At 37.3% G+C, this 16,517-nt stretch overlaps 2 protein-coding genes across 5 annotated transcripts in view; both read left to right on the top strand.

Moving 5' to 3' along the window:
- The window catches only part of rtf2 (replication termination factor 2), a 43,095-nt gene extending 41,765 nt beyond the window's left edge, over window positions 1–1,330 (top strand). The window contains exon 9 of the mRNA XM_079884346.1: window positions 697–1,330. Within this exon, the coding sequence (XP_079740472.1) occupies window positions 697–896 (200 nt within the window). The 3' untranslated portion in view covers window positions 897–1,330. The remainder of the gene's footprint in view (window positions 1–696) is intronic.
- Window positions 1,331–2,542: 1,212 nt separating this feature from the next.
- tfap2c (transcription factor AP-2 gamma (activating enhancer binding protein 2 gamma)) lies at window positions 2,543–15,237 on the top strand. Of its 4 annotated transcripts, none has more exons than XM_079883773.1 (7): window positions 2,543–2,639; window positions 6,798–7,203; window positions 7,311–7,394; window positions 9,906–10,128; window positions 11,876–11,994; window positions 13,834–13,975; window positions 14,186–15,237. In XM_079883773.1, exons 1-7 carry the CDS (start codon window positions 2,610–2,612, stop codon window positions 14,478–14,480), a joined length of 1,299 nt encoding a protein of 432 aa, XP_079739899.1. In that variant the 5' UTR covers window positions 2,543–2,609; the 3' UTR covers window positions 14,481–15,237. The 4 variants fall into 4 exon arrangements, with proteins under 4 accessions (XP_079739899.1, XP_079739898.1, XP_079739896.1 ...); XM_079883772.1 differs by having other exon boundaries at window positions 6,798–7,253; window positions 7,343–7,394; XM_079883770.1 differs by lacking the exon at window positions 2,543–2,639 and adding an exon at window positions 5,087–5,427 and having other exon boundaries at window positions 6,798–7,253; window positions 7,343–7,394.
- The last annotated feature ends 1,280 nt before the right edge of the window (window positions 15,238–16,517 follow it).

Genomic DNA, 16,517 nt, shown 5'->3' with positions numbered 1-16,517 from the left:
AACTTTTGTAACATTCTAAATGTCTCTTAGTGTCACTTTTGATCAAGTGAATGCATCTTTGCTGAATAAAAGTAATTTCTTTCTAAAATAAATCTTGACCCCAAATTTTTGTACGGCAATGCGTTTTTAAAATTTATAATTATATGCATTTATGCATTTGACATACGCTTTTATCCAAAGTGACTTATATGCATCTATTTAAGTCCACATTTGGTGTATTAAATGCATGCATATGGAAGCATAGGTCCACTGTGACCCTTAATGCTTATATATGCAGTAAAAATATAATCAATAACAAAACATCTTACTTGCCGTCCTTTCCTCTAACTGTGGAGCTCTCATGTGAATCTGTGGCAGCCACATGGGAATTTACTGGCAAATTATTTACCCCCATATGCAAATTAAGTGGTGAATTCATCTAGGGACAAGTCAGGCCTCTGGATCTTTTTTATCTCAAAAAAAAAAAAAAAGGAGAGAGATAGCAGCCTGTATGTGCACAGAGAGAACAAAACGAATTTAAGAAAAGATCATAATCTTTTCTAGAGACTTTTTATGTTTTTATGACAACATTAAACACAGAGGTCAGTCGTGCAGAATTATGGATGAGGGTCCATGATAGTTAGTGGTTTGCATGTAACATCTCATCCTGACACTTATGAATGCTTAATAATGGATATGTGTGTTTTTCCCGCTCAGCTCCGGGACCGTCCACATCCAGTGAGAGCTCGAAGACGTTAAAGGCGCCCGTGGGGCTCGCCGTCGGCAGCAAAAGATCAATCCAAGCCATGAGTGATAAATCTGAGACCTACAAGTCTCTGTTCACGTCCCACAGCTCTGCCAAACGCACCAAAGACCAGATCTCCAACTGGGTCACACACACCCCGTACCACTTCTGAGTGAAGCTCGCCCTCTAGTGGTCAGGCACTTCACACCACACTGTCTGCTGGATTAGTGCATTTCTTTTTCACCATCAGTAACATTGCATTTTGTATTTGCCTTGATTCGATCATCTTAATTTTGTTGCATGATTAAGTGTTTGTTTAGTATAACTGTCTTTGCCATTATCATTACTTTACTGGATTGTGCTTTGCAGCAATATCTTATTTTAAACCACTTAATTGCAGTAAAACAAGTTTATAGTCAGATATCTTTGTATGTTTTCCATCCTCAGGAACATGAGTGTGTGTTCCTGAAAGAGCTTGTTGTATCTAAAGAGTGTTTCTTGTTACGGTATAACTGAAATCACCCACTAGTTACAGTAGTCATGCATTGTACTTTTAAAGATGCGTTATTTGTGGATACAATAAAGGTCAAATCTGGGAAAAACATGCACCATTTCTTTGTATTTGTTAGTTATGGCACTCAAATTGTGCTTTTGACCACAGGGTGGCAGTAGATGTCTATGAATAAGCGCTTTCCCAGTCAATCCCTGTTAGATGAGATGTATCTGACTCTTGACTGCAGTTTCTTTATGTCCATCTGACAGGAGAATTAATAAATCTAGAATCCTCATTTATTTTCAGGTATGTGTCTTAAGTCCTGTGTGTGTGTGTTGCCTGGTAAACTCTACATTATTGGGACATAATGTCCCCACAAAGATGGCAATATCCAAAATCCTAGTCCTTGTGGGGACATTTTTAAACAAAACGGCTTATAAATCAGACTAAGTCATGTTTTATTTATTTATTTTATGTAAAACTGCAAAATGGTAAAACAGGTTTTAATGGTAGGGTTATTTTAGTGGGAAAGAATGTACAGTATAAAAGTCATTGTCTATGGAAAGTCCCCATAAAATATGAAAACTCAACGTGTGTGTGTGTGTGTGTCAGCAATTACAGCAATGTGCGTGAGAAAGCTTGAGAAATACATACCTAGAATGTCAGTCAAACTTTAAAATGCCTTGTATTAATTACTGTCAGACTTTTGTACATGTTCTGGAACATGTTTAAGAAAGAAGCTGTTAAATATAAAGATACATATTTAAATATAAAGCTTATTTAAAGAAAGCCTTGCAGGCCTAAAGAAATAATAGCCTATAATATAGGCTGAGGAAGATTGAAAACCTGGAAATATCAGGTAGCTAATTTTGAAATGTAACTTCAAATATGTCACACTGTGAAAAATTAAATGATGACAACACGTGTTTTTACATTGCTTTAACTCATCACAATAAGTTAAGCAATTTTTCAACTTTTTTAAAATAAATACAAGATTCAACTCATTTTTTTAAAGTCAGTTTAATGTAATTTAAGTTGAAATGACTTACAATAAGTTAATTGTACCTACAAAAAATGAAGGCAGCAACTCTTAATTAGTACAATCATTCTCATAAATCCTTATCCTGTTTAACAAACGATTAGACCAAATGTGTGGGAATTCATTTGATGTTCTAGTCTTGCTTTTTAATTAAAGCGGCGTTGTGCAAGAGTGTGTTGCTCCTCCACAGAGCCGGGATGACTAATCATCCTCATCGATCGGAATGTTCAGGTGTTCGAGAGTCCGCGCATGCGCTCTGCCTGTCCTGCGCATCCAGGTGTACTGAAGGACAGGCGCGCGCGTGATGAGAGCATTCCCGGCTTCACTGCGGGACTGAACAGCGAGCAAAGCAGATGTCGATGCTGGAGAGGCTGGACTGGCGGGTAAGCTTGCAATTCAATTCTTTATATGCAAGGAGAAAGAAAAAAAAAGGCGATTTTTAATAATCGACCTTTCATTGGTTTTGTTCATTTGTGAATAGCCTATATTAAATGGATTAAATTCGTGTAAACTGGTGCCAGAACCTTCTGCTTGCGTTTGCAGAACGTGTAGCCTAAAGATATTACCAACAACTATTATTCATAATACTACTACTAATAATAGCAAAATTGCTGAGCTTTTATGTTCGGGTGTAAACCTTAACCAGTTAATCCCTGCATTCTCTCAGAGAAGACAATAGGAATCAATGCATTGGTCTAACGATCTAAACATTTATTGGCTAATTCGGTCTTATTATTTGATCAGGCGCCTTATGCAAATTAAGAAGAAAGAAAAAAAACACAAGCACTTAATCATAATTTCACATTTACAGTAGGAGACCGGGTAATTAAACACCCAACAGTTTAGCCAATTAGAAATGAGCTACTATGTGAAAGCTAATGAAGGATTTACTAATTAAATCTGCTGATTTGAGATTGTAAAAATAAAACAACTACATTTTGCTTATTGGTTATAATTTGATTTGTGATCATGTTAACGAATGTTACATAACAAACAATACACCTTTTGATTTAGCAGATTATCTTCGCTAATTTGATAGATAACATCTCATCTTTCATCTAAATTATTTTTAAAAGGCTAAATATGCCGCAATGTTTTTGTGTCGCATACACATTTGTTTAGTCACAAGTGTTAAAGTGACTAACATGCACACAAACACACATATCTGAAGTATTATAACACGTTTTAAAGGAATACATTTCCGTAGATGTTTCTCTTAATTAAAATGCTTAAATTGAAATGCGCTTGAGGTTAATAATGGGTTTTATTAGATCATTCTGAAGTATATTTAATAAAATAACTAAAGTTCAAGATTTCAAATGCTTTTTCTTTTTTGTCCCCTTGTTTCTCTCTTAATGTGACACGGTTACAACTCAACTTTCAGTGGCAGATAATTGTGAGAATACAAGTTTATGAAGTTTATGTTACAACCATCCCCGGTTTCCGACTTAATTTATATATTAACACTATATGTGTAAATAAACAAATGATTAAACACAGAATGTATATTATATTTATTTTGATTGTATTTGATAGCGCTTTCCATTGTTCCGTGCAGCGCAGGGCCTGTACTTCATTTGAAAAGTGCTTCAATTTTTGTATTTCTTTTTTAATTTTTATTTTATACAAGGCTAATTAATTCCTTTAATTATTACGAATTTTTTTTACAAAGCAAATTATATTTTTTTGAGACAAATTAATTTGTAAATGTCACATCTGATGTTAATTTCGGGACGGTGAGTTTTGAGCTGAAATGAAACACTGAATGACAGTTAGGCCTTACTTACAATTATTACAATGTCATATTGATGATTTAGCCTACCATCTAATTATTAAATAATTCGTAGTGATTCCGTTTTGCACCAGCGGCACAAATGTAGAGTTTTGCGCTCCAGGCTCTTTTAACTCTAGACTCTCCAGGCCTCTATGTAAATAATAGCCGAATAATAATAATAATAATTATGATTGTCTTATGACAACTGGCATTCCTGCATCTTAGTATCGCCTTGAGTGGAAGTGTAACTTGCGATTTGAGCAGGTTATATAAGAAGATGTTTCTCCCTCGGGGTTACAGTAGTTTCTGATGTGTGAAAGATCTGACAGTAACAGACACTCGCGCTGCAGAAGATTCTTTCTTTCTTTCTTTCTTTCTTTCTTTCTTTCTTTCTTTCTTTCTTTCTTTCTGTATTTATTAATTATTATTATTATTATTATTATTATTATTAGCCTACTATTATTAGCCTATATTTGATTTATTTGCTAAAACCATTTTAGTATTTTATGTAGCATTTGATTTTCTAATGATACATAAAATATTATTTTCAGAAAATAAATATTCTTTATTTTCTTTTTTTCTTTTTAATGCATTTTCTTTACAAAGTGTATAATCAGCATATAAATGGAATGAAAAAGATTACATTAATATTTCTATCTATCGATCTATCTATTTATCTATCTATTTATCTATCGATCGATCGATCGATCTATCTATCGTGCAATCTATCTGTCTTTTTAATTCAAGGGGAAAACAAATATTTATTATTATTATTATTATGAATGATCGCAATTATTATAATGTAGTAAATGGCATTTAGTTTCAATAATAATAATTAGTGCGTAATTTAACATGCTTTGTTTGTAGAATTAGTTTCAGTGAACAGCAAAACATCGCAACTTCTCGTCCAGGACAGATTTGCCCTCTGCACAGACGGATCGTTCTGTGATTGGTCCATCGCTCTGACAGTGACCAATCAGCAGCGGGGTCCTCGCTCTGACGTAACCAGTGCATTAAGTCACCGCCCACCGCTGGTTCATCCAAATATAGTAGTGAGACTGTAAAGAGAGTCAGAGAGTCGAGCCTGAGTTTGAGTTTGAGTCCGTCAGAGGGAGTCGAGTGCTTCTGTTCAGCGTGTCTGTTTGGACCGGAACCCTCCAATTCGTTGCGCACAATTAGTTGTCGTCTCGAGCTGCATGAGTTTCTCTTCCTTCATCCTCCTTCTTCAACACTGAGTTGATGCTTCACTTCTGCGCAGCGCGCGCCGGACTCTCTGGATTATATTCTAGAACACGAGCAATAATCTCCACATCGCCACACATCTGAAACTCACGCGCGACAAACACAACATGCTGTGGAAATTAGCAGATAACGTGAAGTATGAGGATGACTGCGAGGTAAGAGGAAGAATCTGGGTAAAGAATTAAGCATATGCGTTGTCTGTTTATAATAAAAAAAAATAAAAAAAGGACATTCGACATTTTCTATTTCCAAATAACATGCAAAGTGAGCTCTGGAAAAAGATAACTATGCTCTGGTGATGGCTGGTTAGTCATGCACGAAGTTGCATTATTGTGGTAGGAAAATATATGCTATTGTTTTTTAAAGCTTTTTACAACAACAACAACAAAAATTTAATTAGATATTTAAAATCTGACCTCGCGCAGATTTACAACCATGCAAAGACCAAAATGCGTTCGTTTAATAGACGTGAAAAAGATTTGACTGCATGTGTTCATTTAGCCAATTCTAAATGCATTGTAAATTCATAAAGAATTGCATAATAATATTTATTTTTTGCAATGTAGTTCCGCAGTTAAAAATAGGCTAATGATAATAACCATACTAATAATAAGGCTGTTGGCCTAAAAAATATGCGCAATGACAGCAATAATAAATTGAATTTGAAACGCAATCATTGCACGTGGTTTTTATTTTCGTCCAGATTTGACTGCATCTTTATAATGTGATTCCATAAAAAAGTGAATTTCCCTCCTTACCTTTTTTTTTATATTCACAATATAATCCAGTTGCGCAGGCATGATTGTTTTCGAATATCGGTTTTCAATATGAATATGAGTGAAAACTCTCAAGTGTAATTCATGTGGTCTCCATTAAGCTGTCTAGAAATGGCCCGCCGCTCATTGTCATTCATGTGTCTCTGGTGACAGTAACTATCGAGCAACTTTGCCAGACAATAGGAGGCATGAAAGCACTGGAGAGCTGAAAGACCAGCACGTCTGGAGATGTTTAATTCATGTGAATTAGAAAGAGAACAAATGACACTGTAAAAATGTTTGGTTAGGTAACCTAAGGTTGCATATGATAACATGTAAGTTAGCTGGCTAGAGTCAAAAATTCGTTATGAATACATTGGGTTAAATGAACAAAGTTGCATTTTATAAGGGTCTAAAAACTGCATGTTTCAAGAAAACATTTATTCAGATGTTTTTGAGCTTGCATATAATTTTGCCTCTTGCATAAATTAAAGCACATGCAAAGACTAAAGTTCTTAATTTGCATAAAAAATAATTATGCCTGTATCCATAATTTCCAAGCCCAATAATGTTAAGGAAACCAAATTAAGCATATTCTTTCTATTTAGACTGATTTTTTTTTTTAAATTAAAACATTTTTATCACCTCAGATATGAATGAAATACATGCATTTATGTCAGATTGCTTCTCTTCTCCAAAGACATGCATGCCATCAGTCTGTATAAATGAGATATACGCATTGGTTTAACGTGGTGCACTCTCTATTTTAGCAGGAAAGACATGATGTTAGCAGCAATGGGAACTCGCGGTTACCTCACATCCCAGCGGTGAGCCAGCACCTCTACAGCCCGCCACCGTCCCTCTCACACACAGCCAGCTCAGACTTCCAGCCCCCGTACTTCCCCCCGCCTTACCAGCCCCTGCCGTACTCCCAGTCCAGCGACCCGTACTCTCACCTCGACCCGTTCAACATCAACTCGCTACACCAGACTGCGGCGTCTAACCAGCAACAGTCATGGCCGGGGCGGCAGGGTCAAGAGCCCATCGGGGGCCACGGGCGCGTCGGACTCGGGAGCCCCATCCTGGGCCTGGACGGGGGCTCGTCCGGGATGAGGCGGGATGGCTTCAGGAGACCAGATCTGCTGCCTCCACACATACACGGAATCGACTCCATAGGTGATAACATCGGATTGCACGATATAGGCCACGGGATGGATGATGTTCAGGTGAGTTGGTGTGATAAATGTTTATTTAATACTCTTCTCTTTTTTTGGGTTAAATAGATAGTGATGCATTTCCTGGTCATTTCTTGCAGCATGAAGGTGATCACAGTAGCGTAATTCCTGATCACACAGTCATCAAAAAAGGTTGGTTACATTTTTCTAACATGAATTTATCTCTTGCGTTGTTGTAGATTTAAGAATGTTTAAGATGTTTGTTTAAAATGTTTATGAAAGTTAAACTATTCCATGTAGCCTCTCAATAAATATGAGCTCATTAAAGCTGCGTACACAATAATTATAAAGAATTTGCATGCTATTTATAATAATCGGTCACACTTTAGATTAGGGTCCAATTCTCACTATTAGCTAACTATTAAATATGACTTTTGCCTCAATAATCTCATAATCACTGCTTATTAATAGTTATTAAGGTAGTTGTTAAGTTAAGTTATTAAGGGATATGGTCATGCAGAATAAGGCACTTTATAAGTACTAATAAAAAGCCAATAGTAATATGCATGCTAATAAGCAACTAGTTAATAGTGAGAGTTAGACCCTAAACTAAAGTGTTAACAAATAATATTATTTGCAGTTTAAGATTTCACACTGCAGGTCTTTCCAAAATTATTTTTAAATGTCAAAAAAACCCTCTGTAAATTGGTCAAAATTTGATTTGAATAAAATAAATCTTGATTCTTTCAAGCTAAATCATTTTGCATTTGCAATATTAGCTTTTACTCTTTACCTTGACCCAGAAGTGACATGATTAAACCGTGCTGAAGACTCAAATCTCACACCTTTGCTGTCATTGGGAAGTTTATGTGGAAAAACAAAGTGGGACTCCGGGTTTAGGAAGGCGTAGTTGAGGTGGTACTGGTTCATACATATATCACTAATCCTTTTGGTCATGTGTTCCATTTAACTAATCTGGCATTGATCCGCGGGGCATTCTGCCACTCTTTCAGCATGAATGGAAAGCCAAAGAAAGGATTTCTCTCAAAATGGCAGACTAGCCAAAGTTGTAGATGTTGGGCAATCCTTAAAATGGTGTTTGCTCAGAGAGAGGAGGCCTAGGCCTGCTTTTTAGAACACTGTCAGAACGCAATTCTGCCCCACTACACACACACACACACACGCATGCACACACACGCACACACGCACACACAGAAGAAGACAAGAATCAACTGTTGTCGGGGTGTGGCTGCTTTTAAACACGCATGGGTATTTTGTTCAGTCGTATGCTGTGACATGAAATCTTAAATAAGCGAAACCGAAAAACAGTTTTGAACGTCTGTTTGTTTTGTGGTATCACTCGCTGTTGAGATGAGTGGTTTGAATCAATGATTTATTTGCTTCAGGATGTCACAGCAAGCGGCGACCCAATTTAGGACTAAAATATAACGAAATAAAAATGCCTACATTTGCAACAGAGTGTCTTGGCAATGTTTGTTTAATGTCTTTTTGTTCATGGCTTTTGAGGTTGTCTAAGTTGACATCTAACTTCTCCAAATGCATGTGCACCACAAATACCATTGAGTTTAATTGGTCCTGCATGACCTTTGACATTTCTCCTTCCTTTTTAAAAGTTAATATTCTTATTTATTTTGCTACAATAACTATGCATGATCAGCTTTTTATAATAAGCATATATCAGAACAGGTTGAGAAACCCTGATTAATTCCACAAGCGTGTGAAGTTTTGCTCTTCGTACTTCTGAGATTCCTGCAAAGCTGTCAAATGGAAAAAATGAGAAGAATGTGTAAACACCCATAGATGCACTGAAGATTGAATTGAATGCAAAAACGCTATATTTTTGAGATGATTTCTTGCAGTATAATGAGGTTTTGGTTCGTAGCGTCTGTGGTGTGTTGTGGTCAGGAGTTGATTGACAGATTCTGCCATGCATTTTTGTCAGTCAGTAATTTAGATTTTCTTTCGAGTCTGAATTAATGTCTATGTCAATATTTTAGTCATGATTATAGCATGGATGACTGCTCTGCAGCACGCTGTCCCGTTCTGGTTCATGTCAAAATTTATGTCACATCATAATCGTCTTCATCTATACCATCTCAGCCTCCACTTTGCAAATACAGATAATATTTATTCTTATTCTCACTCTAAAGAATCTCTGAATACTGATCAAATATCTTATGCTAATTAAGCTAATTTCTCTTTATAGTCTATTCAGGTTGTTATTCGTAAAAAATTAGACAAAGTCTGCAGTCAAAATCTTGAATCTTTGTTAATATGAACTCAAATGATCTGGGCTGTTATCCACAATTATTTTTTTTTATTTATATAAGGTTTCATTTGTTAGCATTAGTTAACTACGTTAGTTGACAGCGAAAAACACTTCTAAAGCATTTATTAATCGTAGTTATTTCAATGTTTACTAATGCATTATTAAAATCAAAAGTTGTATCTGTTAAGGTTATTTATAACATTCACTAACAACAAACATCAACTAAGATGAATGAAAACTGGAACAAATGATTGTTAGGTAGTTAATGCATTATCCAACGTTAACTAATAGGACCTTATTTTAAAGTGTTTGACACAATTCAGAAGATTTTATCATAAAACCTGTTTATTACTTTCTCTTCTGTATTTCTGAAGCTGTTTGGTTGACGGCACCGATATGTTTCTCATCTCCAGGTCCGGTGTCTCTGCCAAAGGGAAATGCGTTTGGAATTCCCTTTCAGAAAGAGTCCCTGCTGGGAATGGTGTCAAATCCCACCGAGGTCTTCTGCTCCGTACCTGGCCGTCTCTCTCTTCTCAGCTCCACTTCCAAGTATAAAGTAACTGTGGCCGAAGTTCAGAGACGCTTGTCTCCACCCGAGTGTCTAAACGCATCTCTGCTCGGAGGGGTTTTACGCAGGTGAGCGGTTAGTGCACATGTACAGTCATATTTGAAAATCTATTTATATGACAATATCAGGAATATTCACGTGTAAGACTGGAGCAAATAACAAAAAGATAGGTGGGTGAATATTATGAACTTCGTCCAGGTCATATTTCATCCAAAATCCAAAGCGAATGAAGCATATACCACCGTGACATTATTTTCATAACAATTACACACATTTTTACCACAAATTATCATTATCATAATGCAACATAATGATGATGTGAAATAAAATCATAAAATATTTATATATTATGGTAGTATAAGACGTAATTTTAATTTATGCTGATTTCAATAAAAAGTATTACAATCATTTACTGTAATGCAGTGAAAAATGGCCACAGTAAAACATAATCTAATAAGAATCAGAATTGAAATGAATTGTTATAAACTCAAAAGTATGAAAATTGTCATGATGCAAAATGGTCTTAAAACAAGCTACATTTTCTATCTGAAAAAAATTTAATTTCTTATGTTTTGTCTCTTGATTTTGGGGAGAAATGTGACCTTTTTTGGGGAAATCATGTTAAACAAAAGGTTAGATTATATGTGTGTATGTAGATTCATGTTTCATACTATCTAGCTCCATTTGTGTGCGTGTAGATGAGATGTTGCTGATTTTAATTTCATTACAACAGACACAACCTACACTGTAAAAATAAAATAAAAAAATAGTTTGAACTTAAAAAAAAGTAATTGTTCATGCTGCTTTAAAATTTTAAGTTGAGTCAACTCAAATATCCATATTCACATTTCAAGTTGACTAAAATAAAAAATTTAATGCAACATGAACACTTTTTTTTTTTTCAGTGTAATAGCATTGCCCATTATTACTGGGAATATTTGACTGTTCCCATGTGTCTGACGCAAACACACTGATATTGGTTAAGTAGGTCATATAGCACAAGCGTTGGGAGGGGGAGGGGGAGGTGTCGGGCACTTACTCATGCCTCCTGCTAACAATCCCTTACCCCACAAGTGAAGGGTGATGCCAGGCCACAACTCTAGTCATGCATATCGCAGTGGCCGAAACAGCAAGTGGGCCTTTTGTCTGTGCTTGTGTGCGTTTTTGTTGCACTGCATTTTAAACACTTGAGCTGTGACATCATTTTGTTTCATGAGCCTGTTTATTCAAGATGAATCTGGTTCCAAAACCTCTTTCCATATTGGCCTCTAAGTTGTATAACATAAACAAAACAAATAAAATCCATGTGTTTCACCTGCGATAATTAAGCCTTTCGCTCTTGGGTACGGCACGGCTCGCTCAGGCGAGCTTTATAGAACATGCCGTTAAAACAAAAAAGTGCATATTTTGCTAAATGCTTACATGTTTTGGAAAGTGAAATCAAGTCAAGTCAAATGCATTTATATAGCGCTTTTCAAATCACATTTTCAGAGCAGCTTTACAGAAATTAATGTTTATATTATCTTAAGATCTTCATGCCTTATAGTTGCAATGAGCAGTTTACAGTATACGCGAGTAATCATGTATGCAGGTGAAGTTAGACATACTTTATATAAACACATGTGCAGTAATATAATAAAAAAGCTCAGCGATAATATAACCATGACTATAATAATATCTGGGTTTCTTAGCAAACATGCACAAAAGCTTGTCTGATAATGTGACTGCTAACATAGGATTGGCAGGTTTAGCAAAAGGTCACTAATGAAATTCGCAAATTTCAATGTGCTAATTTTTGTTAATTTTACTATAAAGGGCAAAGTCAAAGAACGGCGGCCGATCCCTGAGGGAGAAACTGGATAAAATTGGGCTGAACTTGCCAGCGGGTCGCAGAAAGGCTGCTAACGTCACCTTACTAACCGCCCTGGTGGAAGGTAAGCACTTTACTGTATATCAGTCAACTGTCCACCTCTGTTACTGTAAAACCAGCATGAATGCCAAGAACATTAGCATATTTTTGTCTACAAAATCTGTGGAGGATATCATGAAGTTCTAGACAGGAAAGTGAATGTTAAAGGCTGGAATAAGCTACATGATTTTTGCACAGATTTGCAGTTTGGGGGAGTCAGGAAAGTCAGAGATTTTGGGCAGTCTAAATTGACAGATTTCACAGAAAACTGTGTGTGATGAGCACAGACTTCAATATCTGAGCTTCAATCTAGTTGAAATTTTAGAACAAATATTGTTTGCATTTGTCACGCGGAAAAATAGTCACACTTGTATTGTTCGCGGTTCCCGAATTGGAAATTAATGGGAGACCAATTTCATCTAGTCGAAACATTTGGTACGGCGCACAAAAACAAATCTTACTGAAAGCTAATTTTGTGAGATATCAACCTCAAATTTGGAACACAGCTTGATTAGATTCATGGAAAATGTATATTTCATATAAAAATTGAAAATTGTATTTTTGTGCATTTTTCATAACAATAAATGTAAAATGTACAACTTTTTTATTCAAGTTAATAAGTGTCTTCTTTAAAAAGAGACCAAAATTCAGTCTGTGTTCCAAAGCATTCAACATGTATGACAGTTTAAGTTGGAAATTTCATTTTCAGGTCCATGCTCAAAAAGTCAATAAATGGATTATAACTGCTGCATAAATATAATTTAGTACCATAAGATCCCCTAAAAATACAAAATATGAAATTAAAAACATTATCAAACTAAAATATATAGTTCAATCATTTCATTGGAATTGAAAAGGCTAGAAACAAGGCGCATATTTCTGAGTGAGTTTGTTGTGTTGAGAACTACGTGAAAGTCTGACGATCCTCAGTCATTTAGTGCATGATGCCCAGTTGTACAAAGTCTGCAAATGTAGGATGTCTAGTGTTTTAAAATCTGTTCAGATTCTAAAAGTTGTGTAGTTTATTTCAGCCTTAAGTTGCACTAAATCCGTCTAAATTGGTTTAAATGACCTGCGACAAAACGGCCGGGTTAATCAATCCTCCCTGTGCTAAATGCTTAAACAAACGCTCTGGATTGATGTCTTGAAGTTCGATCGTAACAAACCTGTTACCAATTCAAACTTCCATAGAGCTAGTAATAATTCAAAGCGTAGATTGCATGCAAAGGTCATATATGTTAGCACTACTCATGTATTGGCAGCAGAGTCTCAAGTGTGCATGTAAGCGATCTTTAATTTCTTGACATTTCATCTCCACTTTTACCTTTTGCATGAGTATAGCGAACCGATGAGTCACCGAGACATTAGCGCAAAGATCACGAGTTAACTAGCACCAGGAGCGATGCAGAATACTTTTAGCTCTCTCTTTTAATGTCACCATTCTCACCACTAATGGGAGCATGGGTCTGAAGCAGGAACATGACTAGGAGGCGTAGTTATTTACAGACCTTCAAAGCTGAATTAGAGCTTGTTATCACATGTTCGCTAGCCAAGAGGAGAGACTGACCTTAAAGACGACGACTGTGAATAATGTGCTAGTCTATCAATAAGAGCCTGTTGGGTCTAGGGGACCGTTAGACGCCTTCAGCTACAAAGCCTCATTAAAGACACACAGTGTGACCACCACTATCCACAAGAGAGAGTCTATTCATCTGAATTCATCTTAGTTTAGAGAGCAAACGAGTCTTTCTGTGATGCCGCTTTGAGTCAGATCCAAACCGAAGGATCCGACGGTGACTCATGGTTGTGGTTCAGTCACACGCTATACGTGAGTCACCTGATTCACATCTGATCTTGTCTACAGGTGAGGCCGTACACCTGGCGAGAGATTTTGGGTATGTCTGTGAGACAGAGTTCCCCGCGAAGGCCATCGCGGAATACCTTGGCCGACCGCACGTGGAACGCAATGAGATCAACTCTCGCAAAACCATGCTCTTGGCAGCCAAGTGAGTAACCATCCGTTTGTTCCTCCCGTTTCTCATAAATCCCAACTCTTGAAGCATTAAGCTAAGAGTGGCCGAGCCCATTTTGATGGAGCCATTAAGAATGAGTCCCTTGCTTCTGATTGTGTCTCCGCCTAATCGAGAGCCTGTGAGAAAGCTTCTGAAATGTCTGCTTTATGGTTTAATACTTAAACTGGTCATCTAATCTTTCAGGCAAATCTGTAAGGAGTTCACCGACTTGCTGACTCAGGACCGATCTCCTCTGGGAAACTCTAGGCCAGCTCCCATTCTGGAGCCAGGGATTCAAAGCTGCCTGACTCACTTCAGCCTCATCACCCACGGCTTCGGCTCTCCGGCCATCTGTGCGGCCATGACCTCGCTGCAAAACTACCTCAACGAGGCGCTCAAACAGGTGGACAAAATGTACATGGGTTCGAGCGGGGACTCCTCGCAGGCCTCGTCCGATGGCACCAACAAAGTAGATAAGATGGACAAGCACAGAAAGTGAGACTTGTTGAGTTGAGGTTGAACTGGATTGGACCATTTGAACGAAATAACCGTTTTTGTAGCGGAATTACCAGTTTTTACCAGATCTGACACGTCGTCGTCGTTGTTGTTGTTGTTGTAGTTGTCGATTCTGTTTCCGTTCTGCTTTGTTTTTTCCCCACATCAAACTCAAAGCCCTCTTGGTCCAACGTCTCGGTCTTCCAGCACTTTCTCCTCCACAAAGACACAAAACACATTTCAATGCTTAGCCTTAGTCGAGAGAGTTGCGTGTCGGGCGATCGCCTCGATTCAGACCGTCATCAGGAAGTTGTCTCTCAGAGGGGAACTGCAAAGAGGAAGTTGTTGAGTTTCCCAAAGACACCATTTCAAGAGTTATTGTGGATTTTAAACAATGTTTTCTTTCGCTACCGATCTGGGAGGAGGAAGTTTTGTTTCTCTGTGTCCTCCTCCTTGGTGCTGACCTCCTTATGGACTTACCAATGATGTGATTATGTTTGAGACATTATAACTTGTTCTACGCTTGACTTCATTGGACGCAGTGTTATTGTTCTTCTGTTTGTGGGAGTGTTGTTAGCATGAGTGACAGTTTTGTGTGCATGGATATATATGATTACTAAACAACCCTACATCCCAATAGATCAATGGATTTTTATTACACAAGAAATTTGGCTTAAATTTCCACTTTTTGAACACCTGAGAACAATTGAAAAGTCCTTGTTGGAGTTTTGCTTCAGTTAAAATGATCAAATATCATACGGTTGTGTGTGTGTGTGTGTGTGTGTGTGTGTGTGTGTGTGTGTGCATGTTCAGTTTTGCATCTTTTTGATGCCTTTACGTCAGACTAGAAGTTACATTTTCCATTTGTCTTTCCCCAAATGTAAATATTTTCTAATTTATGTTGTAATTTAATGGGATTTGTAAATATTGGTACAATTATGGTGTTTGGTTCCACTTTTTAAAAAGATGTGTTAAGCTTTTATAAAGGGGTTTGTTTTTTTATCATATAGTGGTTAGGCTCTGGGATCGATATTCTTTATAGATATGTGTAATATTGGTTTGAAGCTGTAGGAATAAAAACTCAACACTCTTGAATTGCATTGACCAAGACTCCCCGTTTATGACGTTGAGTTGTACACTTCACTACACGCGTGCCAGTGAGGCATGCTGAACATAGACTATTCATGTGTGTAAAGATTCCCTTTTTAAGATAAATGTCAGCAATGCTCACAGACTCATTAAATATCAGTCGGTGTAAAAAAAAAAAAAAAAAGCAGGTCACCCGAAAGCTTTCCTCTGAGAAGACGCATGGACGCTCATGCTATTTGAAACACCTGTCTTACCTGGATTACTCTTTGAATGTTTGTTCGAAACAGACAGTTCCCTTCTGTTCATAACCACGCTTATCTTGCAATTTGGCGTGACAGGACAACAGTAATGTGTGTGAAGTTTCCGCAGTGCTCTTTTCATATTTAAATCCTCTGCTATGAAACTCTCAATGCGGTTTCATGAAGCGACGGGACTGAGAAGAGATAACAAAGCCATAAGAGAATATTGACCCAACGCTTTTCTTTTTTTTTTTTAACTATCATACTACTTTATTATTAATGCACCATGTGGTCGGTTGCAAAATCAATCAACGTGTTATTCATATCTTTATCCTTTTGTTTGTAAAGATAGCATGCGTATCTCACTTTGTTTAGATTCAGATGGTTGATATGCCTATGCAACTATCGCATCTCCTGATCAAAACCATCCCCTATCTTAACTCGTTCTCACAGCAAGTCAGTTTCTTGTATGCGGTGTGATCGCAGGTGTGTGTGTTAGTCTCCGTTGAGTGACTGACTCATGCAACTGAACTGACAGAAGAGCAAGTGTGAGCTTCTCCCCTCAGAACCTGTTGGACCAGATGTGCGGCTTTGCCACACACCAACAGTTGACTGTAACCGCCTGCACTTACTCGGATTCTTTCCCTGCACAAGGCTGTAAGTTGAGACACACCGGCTCTGATGGTCGACTGTAGTGTTTGTGGCAGAACTTC

Source organism: Squalius cephalus, assembly GCF_949319135.1.
Source record: "Squalius cephalus genome assembly, chromosome: 10".
Classification (NCBI taxonomy): Eukaryota; Metazoa; Chordata; class Actinopteri; order Cypriniformes; family Leuciscidae; genus Squalius; species Squalius cephalus.
Note: the sequence above shows the minus strand (reverse complement) of the source record. Positions and strands in the feature narration are given on the sequence as shown.